This window comes from Salvelinus alpinus, chromosome 27 (assembly GCF_045679555.1).
Source record: "Salvelinus alpinus chromosome 27, SLU_Salpinus.1, whole genome shotgun sequence".
Taxonomy (NCBI): Eukaryota; Metazoa; Chordata; class Actinopteri; order Salmoniformes; family Salmonidae; genus Salvelinus; species Salvelinus alpinus.
The window spans coordinates 27,777,157-27,800,396 of record NC_092112.1 but is presented as its reverse complement, the minus strand read 5'-3'; the positions used below and the strand labels follow the sequence as shown (position 1 = coordinate 27,800,396).

The window sequence follows — 23,240 nt, the reverse complement described above, 5'->3', positions numbered from 1 at the left end:
ACGGCATGGAAGAGCACTAGTAAGCCAGTGACTCAGCCCCCGTAGTAGGGTCAGAGGCAGAGTATCCCAGTGGAGAGAGGGGAGCCGGCCAGGCAGAGACAGCAAGGGCAGTTCGTTGCTCCAGTGTCTTGCCGCTCACCTTCGCACCTCTGGGCCAGACTACACTCAATCATAGGACCTACTGAAGAGATGAGTCTTCAGTAAAAACGTAAATGTCGAGGCCGTGTCTACGTCTCTCACATGGATAGGCAGATCATTCCATTAAAATTGAAATCTATAGGAGAAAGCCCTGCCTCCAGCTGTTTGCTTAGAAATTCTAGGGACAATAATAAGGCTTGCATCTTGTGACCGTATCGTACGTGTAGGTATGTACGGAAGGACTAAATCAGATAGGTAGGACCATGTCACGATCGTCGTTACGTGAAAGAGAGGAGGACCAAGGCGCAGCGTGAAATGAACACATATTTAATCAACGAAGACGAAGAACACTTACAAACTAAACAAAACAACAAACCGATGAACGTGAAGCTATATAATGACAAGTGCAGACACAGGCAACTTACACATAGACATAGACAATCACCCACAAACTACCTAATGACTATGGTTGCCTAAATATGGCTCCCAATCAGAGACAACGATAGACAGCTGTCTCTAATTGAGAACCAATCTAGGCAACCATAGACATACATACACCTAGACTAAACATTGCCCCATAAACATACAAAAACCCCTAGACAATACAAAACACATACATCCCCCATGTCACACCCTGACCTAACTAAAATAATAAAGAAAACAAAGATAACTAAGGCCAGGGCGTGACAGTACCTCCCCCCCCCAAAGGTGCGGACTCTGGCCGCAAAACCTGACATAGAAGGGGAGGGTCTGGGTGGGCCTTCTTACGGCGGCGGCTCGGGTGCGGGACGTTGCCCCCACTCCACCATAGTCAATACCCGCTTTGGTGGCGCCTCTGGAGCGAGGACCCTTACAGCGAGTCCCGGACTGAAGACCATCCTAGAGAGCGCCACTGGACGGAGGGGCAGCTCCGGACTGAGGGGCAGCTCCGGACTGAGGGGCAGCTCCGGACTGAGGGGCAGCTCCGGACTGAGGGGACTGAGGGGCAGCTCATGACTGGAGGGCAGCTCCGGACTGAGGGGCAGCTCCGGACTGAGGGGCAGCTCCGGACTGAGGGGACTGAGGGGCAGCTCATGACTGGAGGGCAGCTCATGACTGGAGGGCAGCTCATGACTGGAGGGCAGCTCATGACTGGAGGGCAGCTCATGACTGGAAGGCAGCTCATGACTGGAGGGCAGCGGGCAGCTCATGACTGGCGGGCGGCTCTGGCAGCTCCTGACTGACCGGCGGCTCTGGCAGGTACTGGCTGACCGACGGCTCTGGCAGCTCCTGGCTGACCGGCGGCTCTGGCAGGTCCTGGCTGACCGGCGGCTCTGGCAGGTCGTGGCTGACCGGCGGCTCTGGCAGGTCGTGGCTGACCGGCGGCTCTGGCAGGTCCTGGCTGACCGGCGGCTCTGGCAGGTCCTGGCTGACTGGCGGCTCTGGCAGGTCCTGGCTGACTGGCGGCTCTGGCAGGTCCTGGCTGACTGGCGGCTCTGGCAGGTCCTGGCGGCTCTGGCTGCTCCTGGCTGACTGGCGGCTCTGGCGGGTCCTGGCTGGCGGGCGGCACTGGCGGCTCCTGACTGGCGGGCGGCTCTAGCGGCTCCTGACTGACGGACGGCTCTGGCGGCTCAGGACAGACGGGCGGCTCTAGTGGCTCAGGACAGACGGGCGGCTCTAGTGGCTCAGGACAGACGGGCGGCTCTGACGGCTCAGGACAGACGGGCGGCTCAGACGGCGCTGGGCAGACGGGCGGCTCAGACGGCGCTGGGCAGACGGGCGGCTCAGACGGCGCTGGGCAGACGGGCGGCTCAGACGGCGCTGGGCAGACGGGCGGCGCAGGCGGCGCTGGGCAGACGGGTAGCTCAGACGGCGCTTGGCAGACGGGCAGCGCAGGCGGCGCTGGGCAGACGGGTAGCTCAGACGGCGCTGGGCAGGCGGACAGCGCAGACGGCACTGGGCAGACGGCAGACTCTGGCCGGCTGAGGCGCACAGTAGGCCTGGTGCGTGGTGCCGGAACTGGTGGTTCCGGGCTGGGGACACGCATCTCAGGGCTACTGCGGGGAGGCGGAACAGGGCGTACTGGACTCTGGAGACGCACAGGAAGCTTGGTGCGTGGTGTTGGCACTGGTGGTACTGGGCCGAGGACACGCACCTCAGGGCGAGTGCGGGGAAGAGGAACAGGGCGTACTGGACTGCCGAGGCGCACTATAGGCCTGGTACGTGGTGTCGGAACTGGTGGTACCGGGCTGGGGACACGCACCTCAAGGCTAGTGCGGGGAGCAGGAACAGGGCGCACAGGGCTCTGGAGACGCACAGGAGGCTTGGTGCGTGGTGCCGGAACTGGTGGTACCGGGCTGGGGACACGCACCTCAAGGCTAGTGCGGGGAAGAGGAACAGGGCGTATTGGACTGTCGAGGTGCACTATAGGCCTGGTGCGTGGTACCGGAACCGGAGGACTGGTACGAGGGGCTGCCACAGGAGAGCAAGTACGTGGGGCTGCTACAGGAGGTGCAGGACTAGGGAGGCACACAGGAGGCCTGGTTCGTGGGACTGGCACTGTCATTCCCAGACGGTTAGCACGCACCTCAGGACGAGTATGGAGAGCTGACTCGGGTAACATCACATCCCGCACACGCTCTGTCGGGTGGATGTTGTGCCTCAAGCACCAACACAGCAGCTCCCTCATTTCACTGTCCTCCAAACTCCCCATTAAATCCTTTACAGTCTCTGTATCATTCCCATTGCTCACCTCCAATATCAGCTCGACTGGCTCTGGTTCCTTCTTCGGCTCCTCACGGTAAGCACGGGAAGTTGACGCAGGTCTCCTATCTGAACTCGCCACACTCCCCATGTGCCCCTCCCCAAGAAACTTTTGGCGTTTTCCTCGAGGGCTTCCTACCGCGCCGTCGTGCTCCTTTCTCCAACTCCATTATCCTGTAACCCTCCTCGCACTGCTCCAGCGAATCCCAGGCGGGCTCCGGCACTTTCTCTGGATCGATCGCCCACCTGTCTATCTCTTCCCAGGTTGTTCTCCTCTCATCCTTTTCCCGGGTCCATTCCTCCACAAAGCGCTGTTCCCTCCTTTCACGCTGCTTGGTCCAATTTTGGTGGGTGATTCTGTCACGATCGTCGTTACGTGAAAGAGAGGAGGACCAAGGCGCAGCGTGAAATGAACACATATTTAATCAACGAAGACGAAGAACACTTACAAACTAAACAAAACAACAAACCAACGAATGTGAAGCTATATAATGACAAGTGCAGACACAGGCAACTTACACATAGACATAGACAATCACCCACAAACTACCTAATGACTATGGTTGCCTAAATATGGCTCCCAATCAGAGACAACGATAGACAGCTGTCTCTAATTGAGAACCAATCTAGGCAACAATAGACATACATACACCTAGACTAAACATTGCCCCATAAACATACAAAAACCCCTAGACAATACAAAACACATACATCCCCCATGTCACACCCTGACCTAACTAAAATAATAAAGAAAACAAAGATAACTAAGGCCAGGGCGTGACAGACCAAGAACATGTAATGCTTTGTAGGTTAGCTGTAAAACCTTGAAATCAGCCCTAGCCTTAACAGGAAGCCAATGTAGAGAGGCTAGCACTGGAGTAATATGATCAAATTTTGGGGTTCTAGTCAGGATTCTAGCCTTGGTCTGACGCCATTAAAAGGAAATGTACCACTTTCCCGAGTGCAGTCTCAGTGCTATGATGGGGTCTAAAACCAGACTGAAGCATTTCGTATACATTATTTGTCTTCAGGAAGGCAGTGAGTTGCTGCGCAACAGATTTTTCCCCCAAAAATTTAGAGAAATGGGAGACTAGAGATAGGCCAATTTTCATTTTTTACATTTTCCGGGTCATGGTTTGGCTTTTTCAAAATAGTCTTTTGTCGTGACGTTGCTACCATTAATGCGATGACGGCTATTCATCGAATAATTACATACCACGTTCAATTATTACACGATTCAATTAATCATATAACTATTTATTAAGTAGTAATCTGGGGCACCACGAGAAAAGTTTATTTAACAAGTTACCATTTCCCAAATTAACTCAAATATCAGATACTCTCGATATACTATCCGTCATCCATCAATCATTTGCTCCTATTTCAGTCTCATTCTGAACGTCGTAATATCCTGTAAATCTGCACGAACTCTAGTCTCCATGATGAATCAGTTTACACAAATTTGCTTAATTATTTATTTACTAACTAATGAAATAATCCCACAGAAATACATAAACACACACACAGGATAGATTATACACTGATTATTAACATGATGCAATGAAAAGTCCCTAGTGGACTAACTCAATATGACGGCTGGTTACACAATGAAAGGGGGTGGAGAACGAAAGAGTGGGAGAAGGAGAGACAAAGGAATTCAACTATTGTACATACAGTTGAATAATACGCTCATCGTAAATATGGATATTTAGCACCCTAACAACCGCTCATTCAGATTTAGAAAAGCAATGTACATATTTACGCTTGTATGTCTTTGTCGTCTCTCTCTCTTAAAATCGCCCTGGCCATTTTCTGGGGAGTCAGTCAACAGAAAGTCTCTGGTTGTGTAAGTCTCTGGTTGTCCACCAGAGGTAACCATGTGCTTTGTAGTTGTAGCTTCTTGGTCTAGGAGTGTCTGTTAGAACGGATCTTCCTTAGGTGTACCACGCGGTGTTCAGCGGGCCTTGTCCGTTACTCAGATGGTTTAGAATAAATTCCACCTATAGTGGTGAGAGGAAATTGTTCTTTGTCTCTCGTCTTTGGTAAAGTTTCCTAGGCTAACAGTGCATACACAGCTGCAGACTGTACGGACAGAGAAGGAGTAGAAGACAATTTGTTCCAACCATTCTTAGCAGTGTGTAAACTATAAAAAAAAATAAAAAAATCTACACTGTAGTTCCTTACCAAGATGACAGGGAATGTTCCTGAGTGGCCAAGTTACAGTTTTTACTTACATCTGCTATGGCAAGACCTGCAAATGGTTGTCTAGCAGTGGGCAACAAGCAATTTGACAGAGCTTGAAGAATTTTGATGTGAATTAATACTTTCTGAAGGCACTGTACCTTTTAGTTTACCAGGCTAAGTTATTTGAAGGTGTTTTTCACATCTGGAATTTTGAGATTTGGTTGTAGCCTACTGGTACAGATTTCCACCGTTGCCAATCTCTCTCTCATGATGAATGGCAATCCCTTCTTACTGGGCCTGCTCAATGCTCAGCATACTGTTAACATTACAGTTAACTGTAATAAAGTAGGAGCCTTGGTGTTCTTGGCCAAGTCTTATAGGATCAATGGCAATTTCCTCCCCCCGTGGCATCAATTAAAAACAACCGTTTAGATTTAACCCTCTCCTGCCTGGCTGTTTCCCCCCATTCGTAGCCCTCTGTAGAGGATGGTAATAGCATTAAGGCTCAACACGTACGTATATACACACACACACACACACACACACACACACACACACACACACACACACACACACACACACACACACACACACACACACACACACACACACACACACACACACACACACACATCTGTCGGAAAAAGATGAGAAGGGATAGAATGAGATCTGATCCAGGGGGTTGTTTAAATGGGGGATGTTCTCTTATAAATGGGCCTTTCTTTTGATTTAACTCTGGAGGGCTCACCACTGCAAAACTGTAGCACATGTGCACACACGCAGGCACACACACACACAGGCACACACACACGCAGACACACACACGCAGACACACACACGCAGACACACACACACGCAGACACACACACACACACACACACACACACACACACACACACACACACACACACACACACACACACACACACACACACACACACACACACACACACACACACACACACACACACACACACAGCATTAGACCAGTAATCTAATGTATTAGACCAGTTCTCAGTAATGCATGAAGGGAGAGAATGCCCCTCTGTGCTGCTCCTCCACAAACAAGAAAGTGACTTTCAAAGGCCTGTTTAAGTGTAGCACAATGCAATAGTTTATTTTGAGTGTGGTGTGTGTAGTCAGCAAGTCCCAAGTTAATTTCATGCTACTTTACAACACATTGGGTTCCAGTCAATGAAGAATGTCTAGCTTTGTCTGCCGGTTCAGAAATCCAGAGCTAAGGGGAACGTCGTTTTGATTGGAATGCGGTTCCTTGAAAATGGAAGCACTGTTGTCGTAGAATTGTTGTTGTGCAACAATCGTAAGACTCTATAGCCTGAAGAATACGACCCTTTCTTTCCTTAAGGATCTTGCCTTTCTGATACTCATATTATGGCAGATTGGATTTCTGTTGTTGCCGGTGTCAACAATTGTGCATTGGAAACCCCTGTTGCTCTTTATGCAACAAAAGTACATTTTTGCCGTGAAACCAACAAATACCTTCAGAGTCTGCGATTCTGTATTTGAAATATGACAGTCATTTCCTATAATGATAGGTTGCACTGCGTCTCCATATGAACCACAATGCCCTGTGTAATGACATGTTGCGGGTCACCCGTCTGCCGCCATATTGTTCTGGCCCTGTGTCAGGCGCTCATCTGCCACAAAAATGCTCATCATGGCTGTCTGGGAGCTGCAAATGACTGGGAGGGTTTCCCCTTGGTGTTGCAGTGACTGTTCTGCTCTCTGAGGTGATGTCTCCTTTCCCTGTTCCAGCACATTCCAGGGCTGACCAACGGGTGACATCACTGCCCTGGAGACAGACAGAGAAAAGGGGATGAAAAATGTTGAACAATAGAAAGTGAGATTTAGAGTTTTTACCTTCTCTATTTTTGTTTTCCAGGGATTATCACGACTGGCTCTACTATGTTGGACTATCACTACTATGTGAGGAGCTTCAAGATAGTTCACAAGGAGAGGAGTCGGTGGAGGACGTACACACAGAACAACAGCACACAATACATGGTGAGTACTCCAGATTCAATTATCTAATATCTGACTCCAATATTGAATTTCCTGATCATGGAACAATATACATTTCGGTATGTGTTATTGGGCAACAATTTCTTTATATGTAATCAATGTGTTATGTTGCCGATGAATCACAATAATGCATGCCTTCCATTAAACCTTGCGACCACCTCCCCCTCACTCCCTCCGTCTCTCCCTTCCTCCCTGTCAGATATTTGAGGGGAACCAGGACAGTCTGCATCAGACCAGGAACACCTTCCACAATCCAATCATAGCCCGCTACCTGCGGATCATCCCTCAAACCTGGCACCAGAGGATCGTCATGAGGGTAGAGCTGCTGGGCTGCACCCATCTCAGAGGTACACATCCTAACCCCCATCTCAGAGCTACACACCCTAACCCCCATGTCAGAGGTACTCATCCTAACCCCCATCTCAGAGGTACTCATCCTAACCCCCATGTCAGAGGTACTCATCCTAACCCCCATGTCAGAGGTACTCATCCTAACCCCCATGTCAGAGGTACTCATCCTAACCCCCATGTCAGAGGTACTCATCCTAACCCCCATCTCAGAGGTACTCATCCTAACCCCCATGTCAGAGGTACTCATCCTAACCCCCATGTCAGAGGTACTCATCCTAACCCCCATGTCAGAGGTACTCATCCTAACCCCCATCTCAGAGGTACCTATCCTAACCCCTATGTCAGAGGTACTCATCCTAACCCCCATGTCAGAGGTACTCATCCTAACCCCCATGTCAGAGGTACTCATCCTAACCCCATGTCCAGACCACAGTACTGAGTGTGGGTCTGGCTACAACACCAGATAGTATTATCAGTGAGTTAGTAGATAGTGATTGATGACTACATGTACAGTTGAAGTCAGAAGTTTACATACACTTAGGTTGGAGTCATTAAAACTAATTTTTCAACCACTCCACAAATTTCTTGTTAACAAACTATAGTTTTGGCAAGTCAGTTAGGACATCTACTTTGTGCATGACACAAGTCATTTTTCCAACAATTGTTTACAGACAGATTATTTCACTTATTATTCACTGTATCACAATTCCAGTCGGTCAGAAGTTTACATACACTAAGTTGACTGTGCCTTTAAACAGCTTGGAAAATCCCAGAAAATTATGTTATGGGTTTAGAAGCTTCTGATAGGCTAATTGACATAATTTGAGTCAATTGGAGGTGTACCTGTGGATGTATTTCAAGGCCTACCTTCAAACTCAGTGCCTCTTTGCTTGACATCATGGGAAAATCAAAAGAAATCACCCAAGACCTTAGAAAAAACATTGTAGACCTCCACAAGTCTGATTCATCCTTGGGAGCAATTTCCAAACGCCTTAAGGTACCACGTTCATCTGTACAAACAATAGAACGCAAGTGTAAACACCATGGGACCACACAGCCGTCATACCGCTCAGGAAGGAGACACGTTCTGTATCCTAGAGATGAATGTACTTTGGTGTGAAAAGTGCAAATCAATCCCAGAACAACAGCAAAGGACCTTGTGAAGATGCTGGAGGAAACGGGTACAAAAGTATCTATATCCACAGTAAAACAAGTCCTATATCGACATAACCTGAAAGGCTGCTCAACAAGGAAGAAGCCACTGCTCCAAAACCGCCATAAAAAAAGCCAGACTACGGTTTGCAACTGCACATGGGGACAAAGATCGTACTTTTTAGAGAAATGTCCTCTGGTATGATGAAACAAAAATAGAACTGTTTGGCCATAATTACCATCGTTATGTTTGGAGGAAAAAGGGGGAGGCTTGCAAGCCGAAGAACACCATCCCAACCGTGAAGCACGGGGGTGGCAGCATCAAGTTGTGGGGGTGCTTTGCTGCAGGGGGGACTGGTGCACTTCACAAAATAGGTGGCATCATGAAGAGGGTAAGTATGTGGATATATTGAAGCAACATCTCAAGACATCATTCAGGAAGTTAATGCTTGGTTGCAAATGGGTCTTCCAAATGGACAATGACCCCAAGCATACTTCCAAAGTTGTGGCAAAATGGCTTAAGGACAACAAAGTCAAGGAATTGGAGTGGCCATCACAAAGCCCTGAGCTCAATCCTATAGGAAATGTGTGGTCAGAAGTGAAAAAGCGTGTGCGAGCAAGGAGGCCTACAAACCTGACTCAGTTACACCAGCTTTGTCAGGAGGAATGGGCCAAAATTCACCCAACTTATTGTGGGAAGCTTGTGGAAGGCTACCCGAAACGTTTGACCCAAGTTAAACAATTTAAAGGCAATGCTACCAAATACTAATTGAGTGTATGTAAACTTCTGACCCACTAGGAATGTGATGAAAGAAATAAAAGCTGAAATAAATAATTATCTCTACTATTATTCTGACATTTCACATTCTTAAAATAAAGTGATGATCCTAACTGACCTAAGATGGGGGATTTTTACTAGGATTAAATGTTAGGAATTGTGAAAACTGAGTTTAAATGTATTTGGCTAAGGTGTATGTAAACTTCCGACTTCAACTGTAGATAATCTTTCTGAGAGGACAATTATGAAACAGAGTTTCATATTAGATAACTACTGATCTGTTGTTTTATAGTACATCACAATAAAGTGGGGAAGTAAGTTAGTTCTGTTATTTTGGTTTTGGGCTGTATCAAGTTTTTGTCAAACCTGCTCACAGCTACCCCCCCCCCCCCCCCCCCCCTCGCTCTCTCTCTTCCTCTCCGCTCCCTCTCTCTCCTTAGTGAACATGTCGTCCCAGGTCACATTACCCACCAAACCCAAGCCTCCGGTGGAGGACGAAGAGATCACTGAGCCAGTGCCCTCCCAGGCAGACTGCGGTACCCATCTCATTAAAACACTGCATTAACCATCCACCAGATGCCTTCTGTTTGTTTATGTAATAGCTGGCTAACATGTTCGCTCCTCTCATCTCTATTCTCAGGGAAGCTGGCCATCATCATCGTACCCATAGTCTTATCTGTGGTGCTCCTGCTGGTTGGGATTTGTGTATTCAAGATGCTGCAGAAGTAAGCGACTTGTTCATGTCATTTGAATAGATAATGTAATGTTTTTAGAGACCGTAATGTAAGGTTGTGTAAGGAGAGCTTGCACCTTCATAACTTGTGCATTTCCTGTCCCCATGACAACATGACTGACAAACTCAGATTAGCCTGACCTTATACGTCCCCATAGCACCGGGTTATCTCTACCGTGTGCCTACTCCCTAAAGTATGTCTGTTACGTATGTGTGGGAGATGTTGTCTGTCTGCCTCTGTCAGCATGCATGAGAGGGAGATGTTTTCAGGAGAAGGGAGAGTGGAAGAGAAGAAATACATTAGAGTGAGGGAAGATAGAAGAAGTTGTGCCCCTGTTAAGCACAAGTTTTATATCAGTAAGGGTTTCCTGCACAGCTGCAAAATCGGACTGTAGCCATGTCACAGCCAGGTCAGCTGTTGTGGCAATTGCGTACAAAATAGTATCATCAGCATATAGATGATTTTTTTTTTTTTTACAGATTGACCAATAACATTGATATAAATACTGAAAATAACAGGTCCTAGTATCAACCCATGCTGAACCTCTTTATATATTTCAAGAAATTAGGAAATTCTGTCACTAAGATAGTCATGAAACAATGAGCAGGCATCAGAGGCCATGCCAATTGAGGACAACTTGTTCAATAAAATAGCATGATCAACAGTATCAAATGCTTTTGAGGGGTCCACAAACAAGGCAGCACAATTCATTTTAGCATCTTAAGCATTGAGGATATCATTAACTAATGTGTTTGCTGTGATAGTGCTCTGCCCTGGCCTAAACCCAGATTGACTTATATTCAAAATACCATGCTCAGATAAAAAAGAGCGAAGTTGCTTATTTACCAAAGATTGAAGAATCTTAGCTAGATATGGAAGCCTGGAGATGGGATGATAATTATCAAGATCACTATCCCCTCTCTTATTGAGTGGCAGCACATAAGCTGTTTTCCATTCCTTTTGGAACATTTCCTGATAACAATGTTAGATCTAAGATATGGGTTACTGAGCCAGCAATGAGGGCGGCAGCACATTTGAGCAGACCCAGTTCCAATTGGTCAGCCCCTGTGGATTTCTTGGTGTCTTGGCATCAAATACTTATTTTTCTGTGAATTGACAATCATTTTCTGACTAAATCTGCAAAATCCCAGAATCAGCGTTTAGCCCACTCTTAGAGATGGTAGGGTTAGACGCTCTTTAAAAAAGATAGCCAGCTCAAATAAAATGCAGATTAAATGCATCAATGATGACATTTTTGTCTGTTATGTGGCCAGAATTAATTTGCTGGGGCAAAGAGGAGGAAGTGCAACCCTTGAAAGATTTGACAGTTTTCCAGAATTTTGCCGGATTCCCCTTACAGTCAGAAAGAGTGGTTACATAATAATCAGGTTATGCCTTTCTGATTAGTTTTACGCATTGATTACTCAGTTGCCTAAAATATTGTCAATCCGGGCTTAAGCCTGTGTTTCTGGCCTTGAACCAGGTAACATTTCTCTTATGAATGACTTCGGATAATTCAGGAGTGAAACAGGCATTCGATCTACCTTTAACTCTCAGTTTTAAAGGAGGCATTATTATCTACAATAGAATTGAAGACATTTGAAAAAAAAGCTTTAAGCTAAATCAGGTTCAGGGATAGCTGAGATATAGTCATGGTCACTAAAATAAAGATCATGTAAAAAAGCTTGTTCACTTAAGTTTTTTAAGTTCTCTTAGTGACGACACAAGGCTTAGATTTATGCATTCTCACAGCTCTGACAGAGACAACTGGACCATGGTCACTAAAATCCATTGGGAAAACCGCACTAGCAGCATTTTTATCTGGAGTATTCTCAAAATAAGATCAGTCAGACTAGATTCCGATGGATCTTTAGGATTGGGCTGTGTAGGCTCAGTTATCAGCTGAGACCGGTTTAGCTCAGAGCAAATATCTTTCAGCATATCTGACACTGGTGTCCTCCAATCAATATTAAAATTGCCCCAAATTATGAATGAATGTTTACCATACTTAGATAGTCATTAGATAGCCAATGATATCATAACCGCCATCGATAAGAGACATTACTGTGCAGCCGTATTCATCGACCTGGCTAAGGCTTTCGACTCTGTCAATCACAACATTCTTATTGGCAGACTCAACAGCCTTGGTTTCTCAAATGTTTGCCTCGCTTGGTTCACCAACTACTTCTCCGATAGAGTTCAGTATGTCAAATCGAAGGGCCTGTTGTCCGGAGCTCTGGCAGTCTCTATGGGGGTGCCACAGGGTTCAATTCTCAGGACGACTCTCTTCTCTGTATACATCAATGATGTCGCTCTCGCTGCTGGTGATTCTTTGATCCACCTCTACGCAGACGACACCATTCTGTATACCTCTGGCCCTTCGTTGGACACTGTGTTAACTAACCTCCAGATGAGCTTCAATGCCATACAACTCTCCTTCCGTGGCCTCCAACTGCTCTTCAATGCAAGTAAAACTAAATGCATGCTCTTCAACCGATTGCTGCCCGCCCGTCCAGCATCACTACTGGACGGTTCTGACTTAGAAATGTGGACAACTACAAATACCTAGGTGTCTGGTTAGACTGTAAACTCTCCTTCCAGACTCACATTAAACATCTTCAATTCAAAATCAAATCAGAATCGGCTTCCTATTTCGCAACAAAGCATCCTTCACTCATGCTACCAAACATACCCTCGTAGAACTGACCATCCTACCGATCCTCGACTTCGACGATGTCATTTACAAAATAGCCCCCAACGCTCTACTCAACAAATTGGATGCAGTCTATCACAGTGCCATCCGTTTTGTCACCAAAGCCACATATACTACCCACCACTGCGACCTGTATGATCGCGTTGGCTGGCCCTCGCTTCGTACTGGTCGCCAAACCCACTGGCTCCAGGTCATCTACAAGTCTCTGCTAGGTAAAGCCCCGCCTTATCTCAGCTCACTGGTCACCATAGCAGCACCCACCCGTAGCATGTGCTCCAGCAGGTATATCTCACTGGTCACCCCCAAAGCCAATTCCTCCTTTGGCCACCTCTCCTTCCAGTTCTCTGCTGCCAATGACTGGAACGAACTGCAAAAATCACAGGAGCTGGAGACTCGTATCTCCCTCACTAGCTTTAAGCACCAGCTGTCAGAGCAGCTCACAGATCACTGCACCTGTACATAGCTCATCTGTAAATAGCCCATCCAATCTACCTCATCCCCATACTGTATTTATTTATCTTGCTCCTTTGCACCCCAGTATCTCAACTTGCACATTCATCTTCTGCACATCCTACCATTCCAGTGTTTAATTGCTATAATGTAATTACTTTGCCACCATGGCCTATTTATTGCCTTACCTCTCTTATCCTACCTCATTTGCACATGCTGTATATAGATTTTTCTACTGTATTATTGATTGTATGTTTGTTTATTCCATGTGTAACTCTGTGTTGTTGTATGTGTCGAACTGCTTTGCTTTATCTTGGCCAGGTCGCAGTTGCAAATGAGAACTTGTTCTCAACTAGCCTACCTGGTTAAATAAAAATAAAAAAATTGGGGGGATAAATTGTTAAGAGAACATGAGGGAGCCGAGGGAGGGCGATACACTCCTACTAGTGTCAGCTGGTTTTTATGACCAAGGCCCACATTATGAACGAGACAATCGTGGCGCAGCAGTCTAAGGCACTGCATCGGAGTGTTGCGGCGTCACTACAGCCTGGGTTCTGGGGTTCGATCCCAGGCTGTGTCACAACCGGCCGTGACTGGGAGTCCCATATGGCGGCGCACAATTGGCCCAGCGTCATCCGGGTTAGGGGAGGGTTTGGCCAAGGGGGCTTTACTTGGCTCATTGCGCTCTAACGACTCCTTGTGGCGGGCCGGGCGCCTGCAGGCTGATTTCGGTCGTCAGTTGAACGGTGTTTCCTCTGAAATATTGGTGCGGCTGGCTTCCATGTTAAGCGAGCGGGTGTCAAGAAGCGCAGCTTGGCGGGTCATGTTTCGGAGGACGCATGATTCCACCTTCGCCTATGCCGAGCCCGTTGAGGAGTTACAGCGATGAGACAAGATCGTAATCACGAAATTGGGGAGAAAAAGGGGGTAAAAATTACAACAACAAAAAATGTAGACCAGTCAAAAGTTTGGGCACACCTACTAAAATCGAAATATATTTTATATAAATATAAGTAGCCTTGATAACAGCTTTGCACACTTGGCATTCTCTCAACCAACTTCATGAGGAATGCTTTTGAAGGAGTCTTGAAGAAGTGTGCAAAACAATCTTGATGGAGTTCCCACATATGCTGAGCACTTGTTGGCTGCTTTTCCTTCACTCTGCGGTCCAACTCATCCCAAACCATCTCAATTGGGTTGAGGTTGGGTGATTGTTGAGGCCAGGTAATATGATGCAGCACCATCACTCTCCTTCACGGTCAAATAGCCCTTACACAGCCTGGAGATGTGTTTTGGGTCATTGTCCTGTTGAAAAACAAATGATAGTCCCTAGGGATGCACAATATATCGGTGAACATATCGAAATCAGACGATATTAGCTAAAAATGCCAACATCGGTATTGGCCCGCTGTCTAGTTTAACGCCGATGTGCAAAACCGATGTCAAAGCTGACGCGCATGCCTATATAACGTAGGTACATGACATAACGACGCCATATAACATTTAGCGCTACACGTGCAACACAGCATTCCTAACCTAGCCCACAATGTCTGCTGTGTGAATCGAGCAGTCATCAAGTCGAGCAGTCATTTGAAACAGTAAGAAAATTTCAGCGAGACAACTCAAAGGCGAAATCCATTAACGCGAAGATAATAGAATTCATTGCCCTTGACAATCAACCGTTCTCTGTCGTGGGTGATGTTGGCCTTCGCTGACTGGTCGAGCACCGGTACACACTACCAAGTGCGCTATTTTTCAGATGTTGCCCTACCGGAGTTACACGGTAATAGCATCATTGCTATTAGCTTCATGACTGACATTTGGACCAGCGATATCAGCCCTATGAGCATGCTGAGTTTGACAGCACAGTGGGTCGTCGACGATTTCGTACTGAGGAAAGTTGTATTACCTGCTCATGATTGTGCTGTTTGTCATACCGCTGCTGCCATTTCAATGGCATTTGAGAACATGTTTGAAACTTGGAAACATGAACACACTAGCTTGCTCCATTCGAACAACTGACTCAAGAAATAAGCTCATCAACTGCACCTGCAGCAGATTTGATACCCTCTGTCATGGCAATGAAACGCCTGCTCAACAAAACTGCCTACAGGCTGTGAACAAGCAATTCGGTGGCATTCTCTCTTTACTGTGTCGCCACCATGCTCGATGCTATGTACAAGGACCGCTACTTCAATGCAGACAAGAAACAGGGTTTACGTGAAATGTTCAATACACAGCTGGACAAGATGGAAACGGACACAGTGACAGTGCGCACCGAGGAAGAGAGGCCACGGACAGACAGAGCTGAAACTTCACTGCTTGACATGTATGATGAAATCCTAGTTGAGAATGAAACGACTGAACAAATGATCAACAAAACAGCAGGGCAAGTAAGTGAAAGAAATAGGTTTTGAATACTGGTAATGGGGACCTATGTAAATGCCAACAAAACAACTTTTTGGTCAGTGTGTGTGTGTAACGTTTATTTAACTTGGCAAGTCAGTTAAGAACAAATTCTTATTTACAATGGCGGTCTACCCCGAATGACGCTGGGCCAATTGTGCACTGCCCTATGGGATTCCCAATCACTGCCGGATGTGATATAGCCTGGATTCAAACCAGGGACTGTAGTCATGCCTCTTGCACTGAGATGCAGTGCCTTAGACCACTGTGTCCATGTGTGTGTGTTAACTATTTAACTGTACTAGAATGCTTAAAAGGCCGCAAAAAAAAATCATATCGGTATCGTTTTTTTGGCAAGGAAAATATCAGATATCGGTATTGGCCAAAAATGTCATATCGGTGCATCACTATTAGTCCCACTAAGCGCAAACCAGATGGGATGGCACATCGCTGCAGAATGCTGTAGTAGCCATGCTAGTTAAGTGTGCCTTGAATTCTAAATAAATCACAGACAGTGTCACCATTAAAGCACCCCCACACCATCACACCTCCTCCATGCTTCATGGTGGGAACCACACATGCAGAGATCATCCGTTCACCTACTCAATGTCTCACAAAGACACAGCTGTTGGAACCAAAAATCTCAAATTTGGACTCATACCAAAGGATATATTTCCACCGGTCTAATGTCCATTGTTTGTATCTTGGCCCAATTAAGTCTCTTCTTCTTATTGGTGTCCTTTAGTCGTGGTTTCTTTGCAGCAATTCGACCATGAAGGCCTGATTCATGAGGTCTCTGAACACTTGATGTTGAGATGTGTCTGTTACTTGAACTCTGTGAAGCATTTATTTGGGCTGCAATTTCTGAGGCTGGTGACTCTAATGAACTTATCCTCTGCAGCAGAGGTAACTCTGGGTCTTCCTTTCCTGTGGCGGTCCTCATGAGAGCCAGTTTCGTCATAGCGCTTGATGGTTTTTGCGACTGCAGTTCTTGAAATGTTCTGGATTGAATGACTTTCTTCATGTCTTAAAGTAATGATGGACTGTTGTTTCTCTTTGCTTATTTGAGTTCTTGTCATAATATGGACTTGGTCTTTTACCAAATAGGGCTATCTTCTGTATACCCCCCTACCATGTCACAACACAACTGATTGTCTCAAACGCATTAAGAAGGAAAGAAATTCCACAAATGAACTTTTAACAAGGCACACCTGTTAATTGAATAACATTCCAGGTGACTACGTCATGAAGCTGTTTGAGAGAATGCCAAGAGTGTCCAAAGCTGTCATCAAGGCAAAGGGTGGCTACTTTGGAGAATCTCAAATATATTTTTGTTTTTGTTTAACACTTTATTGGTTTCTACATGATTCCATATGTGTTATTTCATAGTTTTGATGTCTTCACTATTATTCTACAATGTAGAAAATAGTAAAAATAAAGGAAAACCCTTGAATGAGTAGGTGTGTCCAAAATTTTGACTGGTACTGTATATGTGGCAACACCCCCACCTCTGCCAATTCTGTCCGATCTGTAAAAATTAGAACCAGTCAGAGACACATCAGAGTCCAGCACAGAATTATTGGAGGTGGTAGGGAGAGGGGCTTAAGGGGTCATGGGTCAGAACATGTGGCCACTGCATGAGTCCCTGGAGAGAAGAGAGAGAGGGTGAAACGAAGATAAACGAGAAAAGGGTACACAGCAGAGCCAGGCAGTTGTGTGTGTGTGTGTGTATAGGGGATAAAGGCGACCCTACATCCCCCTGTCTCAGCGCCACCTCCCCTCCCAGGAGGTTATCATGGGAAAGGGCGAGGGGGCATCCCTGTCCTCCCTGTCACTGGAGTTCACCCCAGCATTTGTCTTTCTGTCACAGGAAGAAGACAAAGGAGAACTCATACGGATCCTCTGATACCCAGAAAACAGGTCAGCGAACAATCTCTCAACTCATCTCTTTGTCATAGCAATGAAGCCTAATGTTAGTCTTTACTTTGTCAAATATGTCATACGTACCGTACATCAAATGTAATCATTTGTATGGTGAAGATGAGCCTTAGAAATAAGCTATAGGCAGGAAAATATAAGCAATAGAAAAATCCATGTTGTTATGCTAATACCCAGTCAGCTAACAGGTTGTATATTGTTCCTCATCATCATGACTGCTTTAATGAAACTGACAGATGCCAGCTTTATTGATCTGTGACAACATGTCTGTCAGTCTGTGCGGTGGGGGGTTGTGGGTAGTGAAAGCCGGTCAGGGCTTGTCTCTGAGAGCAGACAGACGCGCTCCAGCAAGCACACCGGGCCACATCCATAAGCATAGGTCCAACTGCCAGCATCTCACCCCCCTTGCCCTACCCTCATCCACTTCTATCCTCCACATGACTAAAGCAGACAGAGAATTTGAAACAGAACCAGATCTATAGTAGAGCATGACTCTCGTTCCTGGCATCTCTAAAAGAATAGCTCACATATGGAAGCCTCAGCAGTTTAAACCAGCCGGTCAGCTGTAATTTGGTGCTTATCTCTGTGTTGTCCCTGCTAGATTCCTGTCATTATGTCTGTCTGTCTGTGGAGTTAACCATTGTCTTTCTACTGTCTCTGCCTGCCTGCTTTCGGTGCTCAGGTTGCTGGAAGCAGATCAAGCAGCCGTTTGCCAGGCACCAGTCCACAGAGTTCACCATCAGCTACAGCTCAGAGAAGGACCCCATGCAGAAACTAGACCTGGTCACCAGCACCATGGCAGGTGAGGACACATGCACACAAAGAGGTGTATGTCCATACACTCACACACCTGTCATCCCAGCTCAAGAGCCTATGGAGGCACCACCACCTATTGAACTTCCATTTTCCTCCATGAGTATCTGAGTTACTTGTATTGATTCATAATAACTCCACAGCCCAGTCAGTGTGTTGTGAAGCTCTCCATTCTTTACAGACATAACCCCACTCACAGTAACCGTGAAACACTCTGTGGTGATTAGTTTACAGTTCTCTTCTCAGTCCATGGCCAAAGCAATCTAGAACTCATTGTAAGCTCCTGTCTCAGTGTCTGAACGAACCATACAAAGAAGACTTCAGTGACAATCCTCTCTTCTCTGGCTCGTATCAGTAATTCAATGTAATTCTGGTGGAGCTAGAGAGGATTGATCATCAAAGCTGGAGCCAGCAGGAGGCTAGCTAGTGTAATCCTTGACTTTGGGAAGTCCTCTAGTAGTCTGCTGAACAGTTCCTGACGGGCTAAGAGGCAGCCAGATGAATAATGGCCTTCTGTTGCTGTTAATAATCCACAGCTTTCCTTTAGGGCACCAATTATTGATGATTCACATACTCTGCCAGGGTTGAATATTGAGATAGATCACTATAAACCTGCTACCAGTAAATGCAGATCAATGAAAGGGATCATGTCTGTGTTGAAAGACAATTGTGTCCTTTTGATATATAAAGGAGTCATATTATTCATTATAACTGAGTGAAAACAATGAAGTTGGTGTTTTGAAAGCTCTGACGAAGGCCTTGAGGCCGATACGTAGGGCTTGATAAAGAGCAGTGATACTATCAAGAGCGGTGTGCGGGTTTCTTCTTTTTTCTCATTTTGTTCAGCTGTTACCATGCACCTGCAAAAAAGATAGCTCAGATGTGCAAGTGCCTTTTGAATTTTGAATATGCTCATTCCAAAACAGTCACGTTTGATCACCATGGCACTGGTAATAAAGTTCTGCTCTTAACTGACCTGTGTCCTTGTGTCCTCCAGAGTACCAGCAGCCTCTGATGATTGGGACGGGCACAGTGACCAGGAAGGGCTCTACGTTCAGGCCCATGGACACCGAGACCAAGGAGGACCCTAGCGACCCGTCCACCCACTACAACTACCTGCACACAGCCAACCAGTACGCCCTGCCCCTCACCAACCAGGAGCCAGAGTACGCCACACCCATCATCGAGCGCCACACCTTCCACAAGGATGGCTTCCTGCCAGACCCGGCCAACTACTGCGTTCCAGGGATTGTCCTCAGCAAGACCCCCTCCTTTAAAACCATGGACAGGAAAGCAGGGGTGGGCTCCTCCGGGGGCTACCAAACCCCCCAGGTCAAAACAGACCGGGGACACAGTAACTCTGAGGGGGTCTACGACAGCCCCAAGGTGAACAAACCTGTGGCCCAGAGCAAGAGCTGTGGCTGCTCAGACTACCAGAGACCCCAGGCCAAGCTGGCAGAGCTGGAGAGCTACTCCACCCCCAGGGACTGTGTGAGGGTGGCACCCGCCATTGGCCACAGACCGGACCATCGACCAGACCCTGAGGGCAGCTCTGGAGGAACCTGATGATGGAACATCTATGGGACTACAGGACAAACTGTCAAACTGTGATTTCCATCAGTTCACGGCCGTTTTAGACGGACCTCACTGTAGTAAACACAACCAATCTCATCTAAATGGTAAATGATTTCTCGTCTGACTTCCGGCATGCGGGAGACGACAGTGTTTGTGTTTGCTGTGTGAAACGGACCTACAGGATGAACTGGATGCATCTCGGAGGCTGTGCAAGCAGACATCAAAATACAGATGGTTACTTTTATTTTCCTCGTTATGAGGTGATTTATTAAAAAGCAAATAGTGATGAGACAGGACATGTCCCTAAAAATGGGAAAATACCTCCCCTCATTCTCAACTGTGAATGATGTTTGTGACTGTAACATAAGATTGAAATAATGTGACTCGGTTCCTTAACTGTACAGTATATTTTGAGGTCGTGATAAAGCTTTCAGAATCTCTCGGTCTGAGGTGAAGCTGTTTTCAGCAGGAAGACATAGAGGAAGCAGAGTGCTTGTTAAGTAAAGCAGCACCCAGTTTAAAGTGGCAGATTTGTGTGTCCCCAGCGGGTCCTACTATAGGGCGATTTATGCAGTCAGTGGAGTTGGCTCTTAACAGAGAACTGTAAGGACACACTGTGACTGAAAGGACTGGTGTCACCGCATGGGGTCCCCCACAATGGGGGTTCTGTTACCATGTTGCAGGTGGCTCTATGCTCTAAAGCCGAGCGGCTGCATCGCTGCTCTGTATCAAAGTCTGGAGGCAGATCTGGCCAGTGTGGGCAGAGAGCCCATGAATAGGCAATGGGAGAGAGTGTACAGTTAGTCTGGCATATTTAGAAACACCCAGCTGGGGATTTAGGGGAGTACAACTGGACTACAACACATCACAGAGCTGTTTTTATATGATCTGTTTAACTGAACTAGATCAAGAACTACTGTAAAGGCCTGTTCTTTTTTAAATGGATGTTGAACACAAAGCCATGTTAAATGGTACCATTACTACAGTGTGTACATACATGTGCATAGTTTGAACATGTTTATTGCCAAGAGTAAAGAAAAAAAGAAATAGAATTGCTGTCCTGTGCTGTCGACTATATTAAAAGCACCAGTGAGTGTGGTGTTGCTGCTGTGAACGAAAGAGAGACCTTAGGATGTAACTAAGAACTCTTTAATTTCTGTGAAATATTTTGTGGAGATCTTTCGAGCGGGGTTGTATGTACGTACAGTACTCCGTCTGAGCGTTGCAAAACGTTTGTCACTCTCATTCAAAGTGTGTCTACTGACTGTTGGCTGTAAACTGAGCCCTGAATAAAAACCAGCAGTTGACTTCCACATGTCAAGGTCTCTTTACTATGTGAAAATGTGTCTCAGCAGCCTAGCCTCAGCCCTGGGACAACCGGCTTTCCAGTCCCAGCGCCCAGAGAAGCGGGAAGTCACAAGAACACCCCACCTCCACCAGCACTCCGCCTGTTTCTGTCTGTGGAGGAATGTGGTAGTTTGGTGTCAGTCTGGGAGTAGCAGCTGCTGCCCAGTCTTCCCAGCTCTGGGCCCAGCTGAGGAGAAGAGGGGAGAGGGCTGATTTGGGGGTATGACAGCCTCACTGAGGGCCCTGATAACACATTACTGGTCTCTCCATAAGCGGGGGTTAGAGTGGTGGTCTGGTGGAGATAACCTTAGTCTGAGAAGAGACTGTTTGTGGCTATGGTCCTTAGTGTGTGATGAGAGCGGGTGTGTGTGAGGTCATGTCTGCCAGTGGACTGGGCCTAGTCCAGCGCGTTCACACAGGGGTGTGGAGCACCGTTTACACCTCCAACCCAAAGCTACCTGAAAGCTCAGACTCAGAGCAGCTCTCTCAGTGACCACACTGCTCCTGGCTATTCAGTTTATCCCCACAAATTCCTGTCATGTCTCTTCTTGCGGACTGACGACTTTGTGATTTTAGCTTTGTTCATGTGAGCTTGAAGAGTATCAGTTTTGAACTGTGTCCCATTGGTAAATTCTAAATGGCAGGAAAAACGTTAACCTAAAACTGGAGCGCGTTTACAAGTATTTGGATAAATAATTATTCTGTATGAAGTCCTTAGCAGTTTGATATGAATCGTAACTGTATGTTCTTTCGTTTGCTAAATGTTCAGTATGTGTCTATTCACTGTGAATAATTGACGACTGCTGTTTCTATGTGCTGTATTGATAAAACTCAGAATGCACTACTAGTGGTTCTAGCGTTTACATCTCCCCCTGGTGTTCATTGTAGTTCACTGAAGAAAAGCAATAGTAACAGTACACATCAGAAAAATAACTTCCAGTTTAATCATTGTCTGCTTCTCATTGTCAGAAATGTGGATCTTCACATTTCAACCTAGTGAAGATGATCTCCCTTTCATATATTGAAGGAAGGCAGGCTATACACATACACATACACTATACAGACCAGATTGGGTAAATACATTGAAGTTTATTCAAAGGTTTCATGTTATACATTAACTACAGATATGACATTTATACCAAATCATCCAAGATTTCAGAAACACATTTTATGACAAAAATAAGTTATTTTATTCCTCAAAAGCAAAGAAAACAAGGTCAGGTAAAACCTGTGTCTAAAAAGGGAGCCTTTGTTTCTTCAGTCAAAAGCACTGGCAACAAGCGATGTGAACATTCTCTATGACATGCTGCGCCAGTGTTCAGGTGACACACGATGTCTGTGTCTGGTGCCACTGTGTGTCATTTCACTAACGTTAAGCAGGGAACTGTCCTTGGCTTGGACACGTCCTTCATGAAGAGCATTTGAGTTTGATCAAAGCGCAATTTATACTGACCAAAAATATAAATGCAACATGCAACAATTTAACTGATTTAACTGAGTTGTAGTTCATATAATGAAATCAGTCAATTGAAATAAATAAATGAGGCCCTAATCTATGGATTTCACATGACTGGGCAGGGGAACAGCCATGGATGGGCTTGGGAGGGTCCACCCATTTGGGAGCCACGCCCAACCAATCAGAATTATTTTTTTCCCCACAAAAGGACTTTATTACAGAAATAAATACTCCTCAGTTTCATCAGCTGTCCAGGTGGCTGGTCTCAGACAATCCCGCAGGTGAAGAAACGTGGAGGTCCTGGGCTGGAGTGGTTACACGTGGTTGTGAGGCTGGTTGAACGTACTGCGAAATTCTCAAATACGACATTGAAGGCTGCTTAGGGTAGAGAAAATAACATTCAAGTCCCTGGCAACAGCT

General features: G+C 46.2%; 1 protein-coding gene across 1 annotated transcript in view; it reads left to right on the top strand.

Annotated features, from left to right (window-relative positions):
• Positions 1–21,330, top strand: part of LOC139556285 (discoidin, CUB and LCCL domain-containing protein 1-like) — a 44,207-nt gene extending 22,877 nt beyond the window's left edge. The window contains exons 9-15 of the mRNA XM_071370072.1: positions 6,968–7,089; positions 7,307–7,454; positions 9,829–9,924; positions 10,029–10,113; positions 17,562–17,611; positions 18,312–18,431; positions 19,440–21,330. Of these exons, the coding sequence (XP_071226173.1) occupies positions 6,968–7,089; positions 7,307–7,454; positions 9,829–9,924; positions 10,029–10,113; positions 17,562–17,611; positions 18,312–18,431; positions 19,440–20,008 (1,190 nt within the window). The 3' untranslated portion in view covers positions 20,009–21,330. The remainder of the gene's footprint in view (positions 1–6,967; positions 7,090–7,306; positions 7,455–9,828; positions 9,925–10,028; positions 10,114–17,561; positions 17,612–18,311; positions 18,432–19,439) is intronic.
• Positions 21,331–23,240: the final 1,910 nt, after the last annotated feature.